The sequence below is a fragment of the Molossus molossus genome, unplaced genomic scaffold (assembly GCF_014108415.1).
Source record: "Molossus molossus isolate mMolMol1 unplaced genomic scaffold, mMolMol1.p scaffold_m16_p_16, whole genome shotgun sequence".
NCBI lineage: Eukaryota > Metazoa > Chordata > Mammalia > Chiroptera > Molossidae > Molossus > Molossus molossus.
Window position 1 is genome coordinate 12,380,055 of NW_023425351.1, and position 16,655 is coordinate 12,396,709.

The following is a 16,655-nucleotide window of genomic DNA, read 5'->3' on the forward strand; positions in this document are numbered from 1 at the left end:
CAATTATTGTCCAAGTGTCCAGACTACTAGTACTTTCTACTACGCCATTTCCCTTCTTGGCTACTCATATTTTTAACTTCAATTTTTAACACAATATCCAACATATCTTACTTTGAAATGTAAGTCAGTTCATTACTCCTCTTTTCAAAACCCTTCCCTGGTTTCTCATCTAACTTAAAGTCAAAGTCTTTAACAAAGTTCCTACTGATTCGGTGCCCTGTCAACTCTAACTCTACAGGCCTCCAAACTTAACATTTTCACTTCAATTTGGAGCTGGTAATAACATCATTCATGCCTCTTGCTATAAATTTCTTTACTGATTCAATAGTATGTCTTTGTGGAGGAAGTGATGATTATAAATGGAGGGTTGAATCAAACTTAAATACTGTTGTTTCTCTTATCTGGCCCTCCCTCCTTCCTTCCTTCTGTCTTTTTTTCCCGTCCTTCTGTCTCCACCCCCCCATTCCTTCCTTTTTTACTCCTGTTCTTTCTTTCTTACTCTTTTTTACTTTTTAATGGGTGACTTCTTATAAAGTCAGTATTTATGATGCAAAGTGTACAATTTCATAATCGTTTTCCTTTTGTGATTTGTTTGGAGACAATATTCAGGAACAAGTTTGAACCTTATCCTTCCTTCCTGAAGGGCCCCTCACCTTGTTTTTGTGGTTCAGAGCTGAGGCAGGAAGCCTGGTAAGAAATCCGATTAGGTGTGGTATCTTCAAATCAGATTAGGCGACAGGTAGCCAGTAGAGGCCATCTGGGGACTTGTGGTATGGAAAGTCCTGAAACTGTTCAAATTCCCAGCATGACTGCTTCCATAAGCAAAGCAATGGAAGAGTGCTGTGTATGCAGAAGCATAAAATTACTTAACTTCATCATGCTCTGCCTCTCTCATTTGTCTTGTCTTATGCTGAGGAGACAAGTTGTTTACAGTCCCAGCCATTTTCATTAGAACTACACTGATGAGGTATTAAGGAGTGTTTAAATTAAAATAAAAAGGCTTAAGTCCCTTTTCTTTTTTAATGACCACTATGAGGAAATATTGACTCAGAATTACTTTTCAAAGAATGATAAATTGTCAAGCTATTTCATTTTTGGTAGCATAATAATTTTTTTTCCTCTTTGACATAAATAAGTGAGGACTTAAGGCTGTCTGGGAGAGAAATGTTTATAAATTGGTGAAGTGTTTTTTTCTGAGAATGACACTAGGTAAGCAAGATAACACAAGGAAAACTCTAATTAGGCAGATTTCAGAACTATGGAGCATGCTAGAAACTAATTTGTTTCTGGCTGTGGTCCCCTTTAAGATGAATCCTGTCTGGTGATTAGCATTGCCTTGAATTAAATTAATTGGCTGTACTAAATCCCTGAGTGGATACGCTAACCATAAATCCAAAGACGTGTTTCTTTGCACGAAATGAGCAGGTTACATATCCAGTGAACTTCATGTGAATTATCCAAACAACTTAAAACATTTTTCTTTTTTTAAAAATTTAAATAAGGAAGTTTCAAGTTCTGGTAAGTACAAAATTATTTGAAATCTTTATTTTGAAAATAATCCATGTTTAACTTGTTACACTTTATTTTTTGTTTTATATCTAATAATTATTATCTCTTACCCTAATGTGCCAGAAACCTTCACAATATGCTGATATTGAAGTAGGAGGGAACGTCATTGTCAGGAAATGAAGAAATTCTAGTGTAATCAAATATAAGTAAAGTTTTTTTTTTCTAATTATAAAAGCACTATTTCCTGATTAGAGAAATCTATGCAATATGTTATAAGGAAAGCTGCTTGTAATTCAACAATACTGTGACTACCATAGGGGATAATTGGTGTATTTTCTTTTTGAACCCCCACACCTCAATTCTAGTGCATAGTTATGATAATCTGTGAAATGAACTAATTTTTCTTGCAACATTAAATTTCTGAATTGCCATAAAAATAATACTATGAATATATTTTTCTTATTTTGTTTTCCATCATTCTTCTTTCTGAACTGTCAGAATTCCTACTTCATGGTAGAAAATGACATTTAAAATACAATTAGTGAAATGAACCATGGCTATATTGTAAGTCTCATTTGTTTTGTCAAATGAGTAGTGTAGAGAAGGTACAACTCTCTTGGTAGAGGCAATTATTGCATTTAGCACAGAGCAGCACAGGTAATTGAGACTAATCATAACACAGATACGCATAACCTTGGTTGATCCAAAGGAACCAAAGGGTGCTTCAAAAAACCTGCTTAAACTTAAGAAGCAATACATGTACAAGTATTCATGATAGTTCATGGTCTGACCTTAGGTACTGAAGAGAATGAAGAGAAGAGGAGAAGATATTGGTAGCAAGATGCCAAATCATTAGAAGCAGATTTCAATGTAATTTGGGCTGGAGGCAGCACAGTCTGTTAACCAGGTCCTTTGTTACTTCTAGAGAAGTCAGTGGTGAGCAAAGTGAGGGGCTTTAAGATTCTACAGCTTCTCTTGCTTCCATGTCCACTTTCCCTTCAGCCTAACCTGTTGGTAGAATTAAGCTGCTTTAGGCTACTGAGTTTTTTGTTTCCTAGGTAGCCCCTAACTATATTACTGCCGTATCCCAATTTCAGAAGGGATAGAATAAATCTTATTATTTAAAACATATGTAAAGAAACATTTTAAAATTTCCATCCAAATTCTGATTAGTTCTTTGTATTGATTGTAGAGAGAGAGAGAGGAAGGGAGAGAAAGAGAGACAAAGAGAGAGAGAGAGATTTGTTGTTCCACTTATTTATGCGTTTAATTGGTTGTTTCTTATATGTGCCCTGACCGGGGATCAAACCTGCAACCTTGAGGTATCGGGATGATGCTCTAACCAACTGAGCTACCCAGCCAGTACTCTGATTAGTTTTTAAAGCACAACTGAGTCAAGGTAACAAAAGGCTGGGGAAGGCTGTAGCTCTGTTTCATGACTTACTAACCATGTGTCAAAACTTACTGACCATGTCTCTGGTCTTGCTCCTGTGCACTGGGAGATTCTCCACTCGTTCCGACCTTCTTCCTGGAGGGCCTCTCCACCACTCTGCCTCTGCACCGCAGCTTCACATGGGCTTTCCTCTGGATGCATGTGCCCTCTCTTCCCACCCTCTCTGGGCTACATCTCTCTTTGATATTCTCATGGTACCCAGACTCTTCCTCAATTGTGCTATTGAATTACTCTGGGAATTTACCATGGTCCCTGTAAAAGATACATATGATCAAGGCAAAGACTGAAACATTTCCTCTGGCAGAAATCTGGCTTGCACTTTTCCCCAGGGATGGTGTTGTTCACTGTAGGCACATAGATCCTTTCATTCAACAATAATATGGAATCTTCATCATGTTCTATTCTATACCCACAATGCCCACCTTACCATTGCTCTTAAACCTCATCTACATGTATGCAAAAATCTCAACATTATTTACAATTTTCCCCAGTGACTCTAAGAGTTCATGGAAATCCTCTCACATGCAACCAGGACCATACAAACTTGTATTTTTGTTTTTTGTTTTGCTACTGCCTCCTCATCAAGGTGCTGACAACCATCCTGCTGCAGGTACTTTCTCTGAAAATGCTCCTTTACTGGTGGGCATCTGGCTTCTTCCCAGGGCATGGTGCTTTCAGCCTCTTCTCTTCACGCATCGGGCTCAAAACCAGTGCTCAGGGCTGGGCAGTGGTAGGATAGGAACAGTGGGGGCCGCCCTTTCTCTCCAATTATCCTTATCTTCCATGTTCTGCTTCCTGGTCCCAGCACAAATCTCCTTTCTTTATTTTAGTCACCCCCCAACAAATAAATAAACAAACAAACAAACCAAAACCCTTAGCTTATCAGCTCATATAACTATGTTTCCATCATGATCACCAGGTCAACAGCTCTCCAAATAGTGAGATCTAGACAGAAAACTATTGAAATTAAAAGCTTCATTATGTACTTACATATAGATAAATATAATTTGCCAAAATTAGGTAAAACTGTATCTCAAACACCATTCATGAAAAATATTTTCAAACAAATATAAGTAAAGCAATCTAAACATTAATTGGAGGAAAGGAATTCTGGAGTCTTTTATTTAAATACTGAAGGAATTCATCCCTCTTATAGTTGTTGAGGGCACAGAAATTAAGCAATGTGCTCAAGGTCAGACCACAGTTTACCAGCAGAGGATGAGAAGAGGTTGCAGTGTTGCTGACCCCATGGCAAAGCTGGATTCCCCAGCTCCTGATCTGCATGCCTGCTACAGCTGCCTTTATTGTCTTAAGTACTATAATTACTTAAACCCCTTGGGGAGGGAAAAGGGGAGATACACCGAATGTCTAGGCTGATCTTTGAATTCACTTTCCTAAGTTACATATAAGTAAGATTTATAAATTATACTGAAGATATATGAAGAATCTTAGATAACAGCTTGCAAACATTTAGGTAGGTGATTTGGACCAGACTTGTTATAGCTAATTTATAATGACAAGCATGCTGTTTTCATCTGTATAATACTGATCACATTTATTTAGTGTGTTTAATTTGTCTTCAAGGCTGCAGGGCTTTCTTGATATGAAATACACTAATAATTACATTTATTTAAAACAATAGAAAATACCTATAATATACTACAAATAAAAACAAGCCCAGAAATAGATAAACCCTTCCAAAAAAAGCTTACTTGTCAGTCGGACTCTCAGTGATTGGCGGAAAATGACTCTGAAATTCCCACTGGAAGTTTTTCATTTTATTATTATTTTATTTTTATTCCTCACCTGAGGACACTTTTCTACTTATTATCAGATAGAGTGGGAGGGAGGGAGAGAGAGACAGAGAGAAACATTGATGTGAAAGGGACACATCGAGTGGCTGCCTCCTGCACAACTCCACCAGGGCCGGGGACAAACCGCAACCAAGGTACGTGCCTTTGGCCGGAATCGAACCCACTACTCATTGGTCCACAGGCCGACACTCTAACTACTAAGCCAAACTGCCAGGGCAAGTTTTTCATTTTAGAACCACTAGTAGGAACACTCAGATTGCACCAGTTTTAGCAGCCTATAACAATGCTGTCAGTGTTTCAAAACAAAGTTATTTAGTGCTGTTTCTCAAAGTAGGATTAGTGGCGTGTTAGATAATTTCCCTGCGTTCTACAATCTGTAATTGAAACATTTTACACAATGTTAATATGGCTATTATTTCAGGATTTATGTGGTACATTTCTTCTAGAATTTAATGTCAGAAAACATTTTCTTCCAGAAGAACTCATTTGATTCCATTCAACAGACAATTTGAACTTTATAAATTTTTCCTATTCCCCCTTTTTCCTTGACTGTCAGGACACACAGAAGTAATTTTCTCATTGGATGGTTTCTAATTTGTGTCTCTTATTTTTTTAATTGTTCAAGAATACCTGTTAATTATAAAGCTTCATAAAATTTAGCAATGTATAAAAGTGCAAATATTATTCCTAGCTCTACCATCCATAGATAACTGTCATCAATATCAGTATGTACATACTTTTGGACTTTTTCCACTAGTTTAATAAATACAGGGGTGGGCAAAAGTAGGTTTACAATTGTGGGTACGTGAAACTGAATTTGGTCTTGTAGTATAATTCATTTATTAATTATTGTATTATTATTTATCATTATTAACCTACTTTTGCCCACCCTTGTATGTACAACTTGAACATCAGTATCCATAGGGGGATTGTTTTCAGGAACACTGTGGATATGAAAATCTGTGGATGTTCAAGTCCCATATATAAAATGTCACAGCATTTGCACATAACTTATGCACATCCTTCTTTATACTTTAAATTGCCTTGAGATGCCTGGCTGGAATGGCTTAGTGGTTGAGCATCAACCCATGCACCAAGAGGTCACCAGTTCAATTTCCAGTCAGGGCACATGCCCATGTTGTGGGCCAAATCCCCAGTGGGGGGCATGCAGGAGGCAGCCAATGGATGTTTTCTCTCATCGATGTTTCTATCTCTCTCTCTCCCTCTTCCTTCCTCTCTCTCTAAAATCAATTAAAAAAATTTTTTTTAAATTACCTCGAGATGATTATACCTAATATAATGTAAATGCTATGTGAATCGTTATACTGTATTGTTTAGGGAATAATGACAAAAAAATCTGTGCATATTCAGTGCAGATGCAACGATTGTAGGCCTAACTACATAGTACACATCAGCAAAAACATAACATTTTTTCCTGAATATTTTCCATCAATAGTTGGTAGAATCTATAGATGTGAAATCCATGGATATGGAGGGCCAATTAAATACACTAGCAATGGCATAGCATATGTATTTTACAAACTGCTTTTTCACTTAGTAATAGGTCATGATCATTTTTCTATGCCAATAAATGCAGATTCACAAAGCCATGTTTATTTTTTTAATTATTAATTTTAAATGTTTTTATTGATTTTTTTAGAGAGAGAGAGGAAGGGAGAGAGATAGAAACATTGATATGAGAGCGATACATTCATCTTCTGCCTCCTGCACGCCCCTTAGTGGGGAATCAAGCCTGCAACCCGAGCATGTTCCCTGACCAGGAATCCAACAGGGACCTCTTAGTCCATGGGAGTCCATTGAGCCACACTGACCAGGCAACAAAGCCACGTTTAATGGTTTCATAGCTTTCCATTGCATGAGTGTATATATCATAATTTATTTACCTATTCACTTGTTAGTGTCTTTAGGCTGATTTTATCTTTAAACTAGAAATACCATTATTTAACTGTTTCATTTATGTCTTTTAATTTAAGCCCCTTAAAATTATCTTTCAAAATAGAAAGATATAATGAATAAATAAATAAATGAATGAATGAAATCCCAGGAATAGCCTGGATGTCTACAACTATAATTAGCTTGCATTATCATTATCATGTATTTCTTATGGTACTGTTATTCTGGAGATGAATAATTTTCTTCTCTATCTAGGTCTTGGCCACAATGAGTGACACTCCTTCCACAAGTTTTTCCATGATTCATCTCACTTCTTCCCAAGGTCAAGTTCCTTCACCTCGACAAATGAGCCTCACTCATCCTGTTGTAGCCAAAAGGATCAGCTTCTACAAGAGCGGAGATCCGCAATTTCGCGGGGTCAGGGTGGTGGTCAACCCTCGTTCCTTTAAGACATTTGATGCTTTGCTGGATAGCTTGTCAAGAAAGGTGCCTCTACCTTTTGGGGTGCGGAACATCAGCACCCCCCGAGGAAGGCACAGCATCACGTGTCTGGAGCAGCTGGAGGACGGTGAGTCGTACCTGTGCTCCCACAGCAGGAAGGTGCAGCCAGTGGACCTAAACAAGGCCCGCCGCTGCCGAAGGCCCTGGCACAGCAGCATGTCCATCAGCGCGCACGCGCACTGCTCCCCGGCTGCTGCTGCCCCGGGCGTGCCACGTGCCCCGCGCAGGCTCGCGGTTTTCAGGAACGGAGACCCGAAGGCAAGGCGCATGGTTCTTCTGAGCAGGAGGGTCACCCAGAGCTTCGAGGCCTTTCTGCAGCACCTGATGGAGGTCATGCAGTGCCGCGTGACCAAGCTATACTCCACGGATGGAAGGAAGGTGAGCGTTCTGGAAGCTGCTGTCTGAGCTCGCGTCCTGCGGGCCTGCACCCGGGAGGAAGGCTTCGCGTGGCCTCCCCTGCGTGTGCTTGGTGCTCCCACCCCTGTGGGAAGGCACTCGCTTCACCTGGGGCGGTGGGCCCTGTGCTTTCCAGTGGGAAGCTGACGAGGCACCAGCATGAGCTCGTTTTTCCTTCACGCGCCCTCCTCTGAGCACTGACTTATATAATGTGTTGGCATAGATTTTCACCTGACAACATTTCTTCAAAGGAGTCTCCAGGAGTCATGTTCAGTTAGGTAGAGAAAGGCATTTCCTAGGATCCCAGCTGAGGAGGGTAAGGGGGAGTTTCCCCTGCAGCTGCCAATGTGTCCACAAGAGCTCCCCTTCTGGTCCTGCACATCCATCAGGCCCTTCATCATCTAGCTCAGGGTAGACATTGGGCTACAGCTGGGTACTTTGGTGGGGAAGGCAGAGGCAGTCCTGCATACCTTTAAAAGATTTCTTTAATTTAACAGAGGACCAGCCTGCCTTTTCCCAGCTAGTATGTAGGCTCAATTAGGTGTTGGTCTAATTCCCACCACCCACACTTCAGTATTTCATTTTGTATGCATCATTGCTGCCTAACAAATACTTGGTGATGATCTCTTTCAAACTCAGGAGGTTGTTGAATTGATTAAATCAGCTATAATGTCATATGAAAAGAATAAAACTTTATGCTGCTCATGTAAGGACCATAACTCTTTGGTTTCTTCTAGGTTCCCAACCTGCAGGCGGTGATTCTGAGCTCCGGAGTTGTGGTGGCAGCAGGGAGGGAGCCATTTAAACCAGGAAATTATGACATCCAAAAATACTTGCTTCCTGCTAGATTACCAGGGATCTCTCATCGTGTGTACAAGGGAAATACTAGGGCAGAAAACAGAAAGAGTAAGTCACTTAAATATATAGCATTTATATTTAGCATTGAGATTTTTTAGGTCAACAGCAACAAAAATCCATGCTTAAATGACCAATTCTTTTCATCGTAGAAGAGAAAATGAGATAGAAAACATTCTAAACTGAAATTGATTATATAGTTGGAAAGAGTCATAAAGGTTATCTCATAATTTTTTTAAAAGATTTTTCCAAATAAATCAGTGATGTTTTTGTTTACATTGAATTGATGAGGTATAGTTTCTTTCGTATACTACTTCGTTAAAAAAAAAAGCCAGCATGTTTTTATTTAGAGAGGAATTCTATGAAATATGCAAGTGACATCTCTGGTACTGGCAGAGTTTTCTCTAAATTGTATCATGCAGAGCTCAGTAGGTTAGTTGGTGACTGTATTTTAAAAAATCTCTAATGACAGCATTCTCTACTTACTGGAGTAAAAACCACAGCCCCTTAGATTCATTTTTTTTCTTTATTTAAAAAAAAAAAAGGTTCATATTGCCATTTTATGTTGCTTAACAATAACCTAGGTTTATAATTTCTTAGAAATGCTGCACAGTGTGGTGTTATTCTTTGGATAGGGGAGGAGGAGGGCCTCTTGATGGTAGAGTGTGGGATAGGCTGTCAATTCTCTGTGCAGCATAGCTGATCTCATTAGTCATTGTGCTAAGTACTTTGGCTCTATGCTAGAGTATTGGTTGCCATTTATACTTAAATTTTAGCTTAATTTTATTTAGAAATGGAAGTAGTGTTAATTCCTATACTTACTACTAAAGTAGGTGATATTCATCTATTATTTATTGTTGTCATTTAGTTATTTTATGTATATAATCAAAAGGTAATTATTAATGTTTCTATTTTATATGCATTAGCTTCTGAATATTTGTTATGCATATAGTAGCACTATTTTTTTGTTGGTCATTTTATTAAATGATTTTATTATTTTGTGTTTGATAGAGATTGTTGAGAATGGTTTTTGATGGTTTCAGGGAATTTGAGGACTTCCTTAAGTTTTACTTTTAAAAATTATGAGTGAGACATTTTCATTTACAGTTCTGATAAGAGAAAATATTTCTGTTTATATTTTGAAAAGTTAAAGGTATTTAACTGATGGCAAGCATATGAAAATCTATACAAAACACTAATAGGAATTAGATTGAGTGTAAGAAGTATGAGTGCCAAGGTTATCTCTAGAGACACATTATAACGATAATGAGATATCTGGGCCTTATGTCTAGCTTTTTCTTTTTTTCCCCTTTGCTGCTCTATATTAAATCAGATACACTGATTATACAAAGTGAATGCTAAATTAATAATTATTATTTGATTAATGTAGACTTTAAATTATAAAAATGCTTTAGCTTTCATTATGTTATAGATGCCTCTCTTGGATACACAAAGATGAGAAAATAAATACCACTGTAAATTATTATTTGCTTTGTTTGAATAACTGAACAGCACTTGGTTAGACTCCAATTTCAGTACTGGTAAAGAACATCAAACAACAAAGCTAAACAGCACAAAAATCTATTTTTGCTAGAATCCTTAGCAATTTCTGCTTTATACTTTCATTTTTAAAATTGCCTTATTCAACTCAGAATTAAAATTCTGAGAATCTCCTCACTGAAATGATTATGAGTTCTTTCTTTAAGAAAAAACTTGTAGAAATGTACCAGATACCACAGTGAACTCAAATAACCAATGAATACATAGAGGAGAGAAACATATTAATGACATCTTACTGTGAAATTTAGAAAATGTGGTATTTTTCATACTAATTATTTCCTTTTTCCTTTTCTTCTTTCTTTGCTGCCTCTTCTGTTGGATATATGTATATATAACTTCTCTATCTTCCACATTATTTTTTGATGCATGGCATCTTTTGCTCTTAAAATCTTGCAAGTGAGCACACACGTGCCTTCAAGCCCAAGGTCTCAGATTTATTCTGCTGCTTCTGACAAAATACATAATAATGATTGCTACTCAGACCATTCCTTTGCTCCTGAACATTACTTGGCCTTAGAAAAAAAGGATTCTCAGAATTTATTAATATATCCTTCCGAAGATGATATTGAGAAATCAATTATTTTTAATCAAGATGGCACTATGACAGTTGAGATGAAAGTTCGATTTAAGATAAAAGAAGAGGAAACCATAAAATGGACATCCAGTGTCAGTAGAGCTGGTCTTTCTAATAGTCCTGAAAAGAGTGAGATAAGCAGTTTTCCAGGAAGAACAGATGATTTGTCATCTGGTTTAAAGATTGCAGCATGTTCATTGTCTGCAGATGTCTCACCTCTGGAGAAAGGCAATTATCAAGAGGACAGTTTGGCAGAAGAGATACACACACAGATGACAGATCGAGAGGCTGAAACTCACAGTTCTTCTAGTTGGGAGAATTCTTCTATGGACAGAAATGCCATCCAGGGAACTCAGGATCAAGCAGAGCATCATTTTTATAGGCCTCCTACACCTGGACCAAGGAGAGTGAGACAAAAGAAATCTATGATAGGGAGTGTGACTTTAGTATCTGAAACTGAAGTTCAAGAGAAAATGATTGGACAGTTTTCCTACAGTGAAGAAAGGAAAGACGGGGAAAATAAATCTGAGTATCACATGTTCACACATTCTTGCAGTAAAATGCAATCAGTAACTAACAAACCAGTGCTTGTTCAGATAGATAACAATGAGCAGATGGAATCATCATTAGAAAGCAGAAAAGAAAGCAGACAACTCAAATCAAGTTCAGTAAGTGCTGGTGTTGTAGAAATTACAAGTCAGAAGATGTTAGAGTTGTCCCATAATAATGGCTTTTCACATACTATACCAGAAAATGTAATTGTGGAGGAAGATACAATTAATAGTGTAATAACACCAGACAACAAAACTAGTATGAAGAATTTAAGAACTTATGGCAACACTGGTGATAGGTTATGTCCTATTTTAGCAGATTCACTTCATTCCTCAAGTAACAACGCTGGAATTGACAAAACTATTTCTCAGATCCCAGCTTCAGTAGGACCCTCTACTCTCACCAGAAGAATTGACAGACTAATTAATGAATTTGCTCAGTGTAGTTTAACAAAACTTCCAGAAAATGAAAAGAAGATTTCATCATCTGTTACCAGCAAAAAGATGAAATCTCAGCAGCAAGTGAAAAGTTATAGGCATCAGGATGGAGAGATTGCAACTAAAGGAATCCCTAGTAATAGTAAGAGAATAAACACAAGGGGTAGAATTGCACAGGAAACAATGTTGCAAGATTCACACAGTCCTATTAAAAGAGGGTTGCTTTGTAAGGAAGAACTCCATGCAAGTGATATGGTAATTGAAACAAATTATTTTTGTTCCAAAAGTAATCTCAATCCTGTGAATTCCAAGAAATTCCAAAGAAATAAATTAAATACTATTGAGAATCCTAAGGTTCAAGGACTTTTAGCTAAAAGAAAATCCAGACCACTAAACAAAGTAAGTTTAGGAGGCTCTGCAAAAAAAGAAATTGGTCAAGGAGATAAAGCATTTCCCCATAATGAAATCAGATATTGCAAAAGTACTTTTGAGAATCAAAATTTATTTCATGTGTTTAACTTTCCTGAGCAAAACCCCACTATTTTTTGTGGACCACAGGCTCAAGCAGAAATAGCATCTTGGTATTTGAGAGGAATGGAAAAGAAGAGTTTAGTTTCAAAAGTTAATAATTCACACATAACTTTAAAAAGCCAGAAAAAACAAAAAGGGGATAAATTGAAATCGGGAACTATCGTAAGTAAACAACATACTACAACAGGGGTAAATTCCTTAGCTTTTTTGAAAAAAGCTGTTTTTCCTGAGCATATTACCCATCATTCAGTTCAAAATTATGTACAGAGATGGATGCAGAACATAAATCCACATTCAGCTTTGCAGCCTAAGAAAGCGCCAATATGCAAAAAGAAAAGGAGTGTGGTAAGTTGTAACAATTGTTTTCCAGGAAATAATTATCACAGAAGTTCTGAAAAAGGAAATAATTTTGTCATGGCAAATAATCAGCACGTGACTAAAATTGCCAGTTTGACAGGAGATAATCTAGGTAAAGAGGTAGGTAAATCTTTTGACAAAGGTAACAGTGAAGAACTTACCAAAGATCTCCACGAGAGCCAGGTTGAATCTCTGAATGCTGCTTACTTGCTTTCCCTGCATGAATGTTGTACTTTGTCACAGTCAGCTGTTGATAACCATAATACTAAAAGTGAAGTATCTGTTGAAAATTCAGGACCTTCTTTACCAAGCTTAGTTTACCAAGACACAAACCTCGCTACAAAAGGGCAAAGTGGAGAGGCTGCCATCCAAGTAGATTTAATGGAAGAGGACACTTCAAAAGACCTCTTACTAGTACTGTTGCTTCGCCAACTGCAAGCTTTAGTTCCCAGTATTCACAAGACTCAGAACGGTGTTGTTCAAGTGCCAGGTTCACTTGTAGATGTTCCGTTCCATTCCCCAATATGTAATTCATCCACTAATGTCCTTCTAGCTTGGCTCCTGGTGCTAAACCTAAAGGGAAGTGTGAATTGCTTCTGTCAAGGTGATGCTCACAAGACTACCAGCAGAACTTCAGAAATATGTACATTGTTGGAGGTTCTAAAGCACATTGCCATCACGGAGAAAGCTGATGACTTAAAGGCTGCTGTTGCCAATTTAGTGGAGTCAACTACAAACCCCTTTGGACTCACTGAGAAAGGACAAGATGTGGTTCCAATTGATTTTTCTTCAAATTGTTCCACACCCAACATTCAGAGAGCTTCTAAGTGCACCAAAAGCGAAAAAACACAAAACATCTTCTCTTTAAATGCCAGTGAGTACTGTGCTCCTGAAGTTTACGTTTCAGAGGGGACTTGCTCTCCATGTGAGGTGTGCACTGTGAGTAAGATTTACCCTCCAAAAGAGACTTGTAACCTTAATAACATTTTTTCTCATAGTGATGGCTGTGGCATGGATCAGATCTCTATGAGTCAGACTTGTTTCCTAGGAGAGGTCTGTTCACTTACTGATGCTGTGTCTTCCCATAAGACTTGTGCTCATGAGGAAAACCATACTTATGAGACAGCTTGCCCAACTGATGGGGCCCACATTCCCATCAAAGTCTGCAATATCAATGACTTTTTAAATTCCAAAGAAGTCACCTATACTGATAATTTGGAATTGACTGAAGAATTAGAAAGAGTTGATGATGTTCAGAAAGACCTAAATGTTTTGGCAGACCCTGTATATAAACATGACTTTGATATGTTGGTGCCACACAAAAATAGCAATTTAGGTCACTGTGGCTTTTTCTTAAGTACAACTGAACCAGAATTTGATAAGGAACCTAGTGCTCTAGATGAATCCAGAAGTTGTTCATTAAAGAAATTTCAGGATAAAAATGCATATACATCCTTCAATAAGGGAGAATCAAAGACATCTGAAGAACCAGGCTCAATAACCAACAGCAAGACATCAAGTGAAAGACACATTTCAGAACTGGAATCTTTTGAAGAATTAGAAAAGCAGGACATTGATATATTTAATACAAAGGTAAATGCAGGAGAGCAAACCACTGAAGGATTGAAACAAAAAGAGTTAGAGGCTAGTAAAAAGTTGGAATTGATAGAAGTCTCTAGTAGGAGCATTACAGAAGAAAGAAGGAATGGTGTAATTCGCGAGGCAGTCAGGAGGTTGGCACCAGCACCATCTTTAGTGCTTTGCTATGCTTCTAAGCAAAATACTGAAAAGGAGCTCAATGAAGGAGAAACTAAAATGAGAGTAAAAATGATGGTGAAAAACATGGAAATTGGAAGTTCTTCAGGGTTCCCTCTTGATTTTAAAAATGGCTTCAAGAGAACAGTGACCTCTGATTGGTCAGACTATACACGAGACCGTGAGAATGACCAATCATATAAAATGTCCAGCGATGACCCCAATGACAGTGGTGAGGAGATTGCTCAAGAGAAAGACTACAATAAAGGATTTGTTAAAAGAACAATAGAAAAGCTTTATGGTAAAGTGGAGATTGTAAAACCATCTTTTTTCCCTGGGTCGCTAAACAGATCCCAGGTTTGTCCTTACAATTCTATGGAATTTCAGTGTGCTAGAACAGTAGGTCTTTATGATTGTGAAGGTCAGTCATTTGGCTCTTCTAAACAAGCATCCAGAGGTTCATCTAAGTTGCATAGATTTCAGGAGGAAAGACAAGATAAATGTTACTTTAATGATATGAAGGCCAATTATCATGGGAGAGACATTGTAGAACATAGTACAAAACAAAATGATCATAACAGAAGTTTTGGGGACATAGAAGAAGGAGTACTGATTGACAAGGGCAAGTGGCTTCTGAAAGAAAATCATTTGCTAAGAATGTCATCTCCCGAAAATTCTGGCATATGTGGCAATGCAGACACTACATCAGTGGATACTCTACTTGATAATAATAGTAATGAGGTACCATATTCACATTTTGGAAATTTGGCCTCAGGCCCAAACATGGCTGAACTATCCTCTTCAGAATTGGAGGAACTGACTCAACCTCTTGAATTGAAACACACTTATTTTAACATGCCTCATTGTAGTGACTTCGAACCTTTTTGTGAGGATTTTCTAGATGTTCAAAATAAAACTTGTCACGAGGAGAAAATACCAAATCACCATGCAGAGGAGAAGGGTAATCATAAGTCAGAGAGAGTGTGTACATCTGTCACTCATGTCTTTGCGGCTGCCAACAAAGTGCATCCCATCTCCGATGATACTGTTAAAAAACAACCGTTGCCTGGAAATAATGCTGGTGCACTTCAGGAAGGTGACTCTTTGGATAAACTCTATGCTATTTGTGGTCAACATTGCCCAATATTAACAGTTATTATCCAACCTATAAATGAGAAAGACCGAGGATTTGCATATTGTAAAGATTCTGATATTGAAAATTCCTTGGACAAACATTTATGGATGAAAATACAACCCTATTTCCTAGAGTCAAACAAAACCATGTTCAGAGATGAGAATAAAGCAAGTAGCAGAAAGACATTTATTGATAATGCCCTTGATGATATGCTTGATCAATTTTATTTCAGTAGTACATTTAACTTGATGGGTAAAAGAAGAAAATTAAAAAGAATTGACTTATTGGACTTAGAGGAAGAAAATAATTTAAAGAAATTTCAATTATATTTAAATAAACAGTTTTGTGTGAATTTCTTGCACACATCATTGTTACTTGTGAGTGATGTGAACTCAAATACGCAAGACCCCAGCAATCTGATGAATGAAATCTTCGAAGTAGTTGATGAGAATAACAACTTATTAAACAACAGATTCCAGAGCTCAACAACAAATCTGAACCAAGTAGTAAGAAAAACTATCAACTATTACTTCTCCTTTGAAATGCTTGGTCAAGCCTGCCTAGTTTGCCAAGTTGAGATATTCTTAAATATTAACAACAGAAATGTATTTAAAATATTTTATGTTTTTGAAGGTGAGAAACTTTTCATTTGGGAAGAAGAAAACCAATTAAATTTAACTGATGTTGAAAACAGTGAGGAGCAGGAAGATTAATAATTACAAATCACAACAACTTTTCTTCATTATGAGATTTCTTTCCTTGTAATAAGATGAAGCACATGGGATGGATGTGGACTAGATAATCTCTAAGAATCTTCTGCTTCTTTAAAATGAGTTTACCTTAGAAAGCTTGCCCTTTGATAATCCGATCAGACTTTCATCATTCCTCTGCTCTTCATTTTTCCAATTACAGACTCAGTTTTTATTCTGTTATTTTGGAAGTTTCTGTGTGTGTGTGTTTTGTTTTTTGATAATGTATAATAATTTTCTGTCCCTGTGATTTTCCTGCAGGGACATTATAAATGCCCTAAGTCCAAGAATTATATCTTTTTTTTTTTTAATTGTCAGTTCAGTGCAGAATGTATATTGAGTGTATTGGTGAATAGATTAGATATAGTCTCAAAGGACTTCATTTATTAACTGTACTGATTTGATAAAGGTATGATTATAAGATCTCTACAACAATCTCTTAAGATTCTTGTGCCAAATGTGTTAAATTTAGTTTTCTTCAGAACATCGGTTAAATGAACTTGCAAGCATTTTCGTGGGACAGGATTCACCATTTTTCTTCATGATTAGAAAATGATGCTATA

At 37.3% G+C, this 16,655-nt stretch overlaps 1 protein-coding gene across 4 annotated transcripts in view; it reads left to right on the top strand.

The window, feature by feature from the left end:
- Positions 1-1,412: 1,412 nt before the first annotated feature.
- Positions 1,413-16,655, top strand: part of RP1 (RP1 axonemal microtubule associated) — a 175,940-nt gene continuing 160,697 nt past the window's right edge. Inside the window, exons 1-5 of one of the 4 annotated variants that reach the window (XM_036264023.1) lie at positions 1,413-1,518; positions 3,549-3,572; positions 6,946-7,569; positions 8,325-8,493; positions 10,400-16,397. In XM_036264023.1, the coding sequence (XP_036119916.1) occupies positions 6,958-7,569; positions 8,325-8,493; positions 10,400-16,056 (6,438 nt within the window). In that variant the 5' untranslated portion in view covers positions 1,413-1,518; positions 3,549-3,572; positions 6,946-6,957 and the 3' untranslated portion in view covers positions 16,057-16,397. Of the gene's footprint in view, positions 1,519-3,548; positions 3,573-3,611; positions 3,693-6,945; positions 7,570-8,324; positions 8,494-10,399; positions 16,398-16,655 lie in introns of those variants that run through there. The other 3 variants (XM_036264021.1, XM_036264022.1, XM_036264024.1) reach the window with 3 other exon arrangements.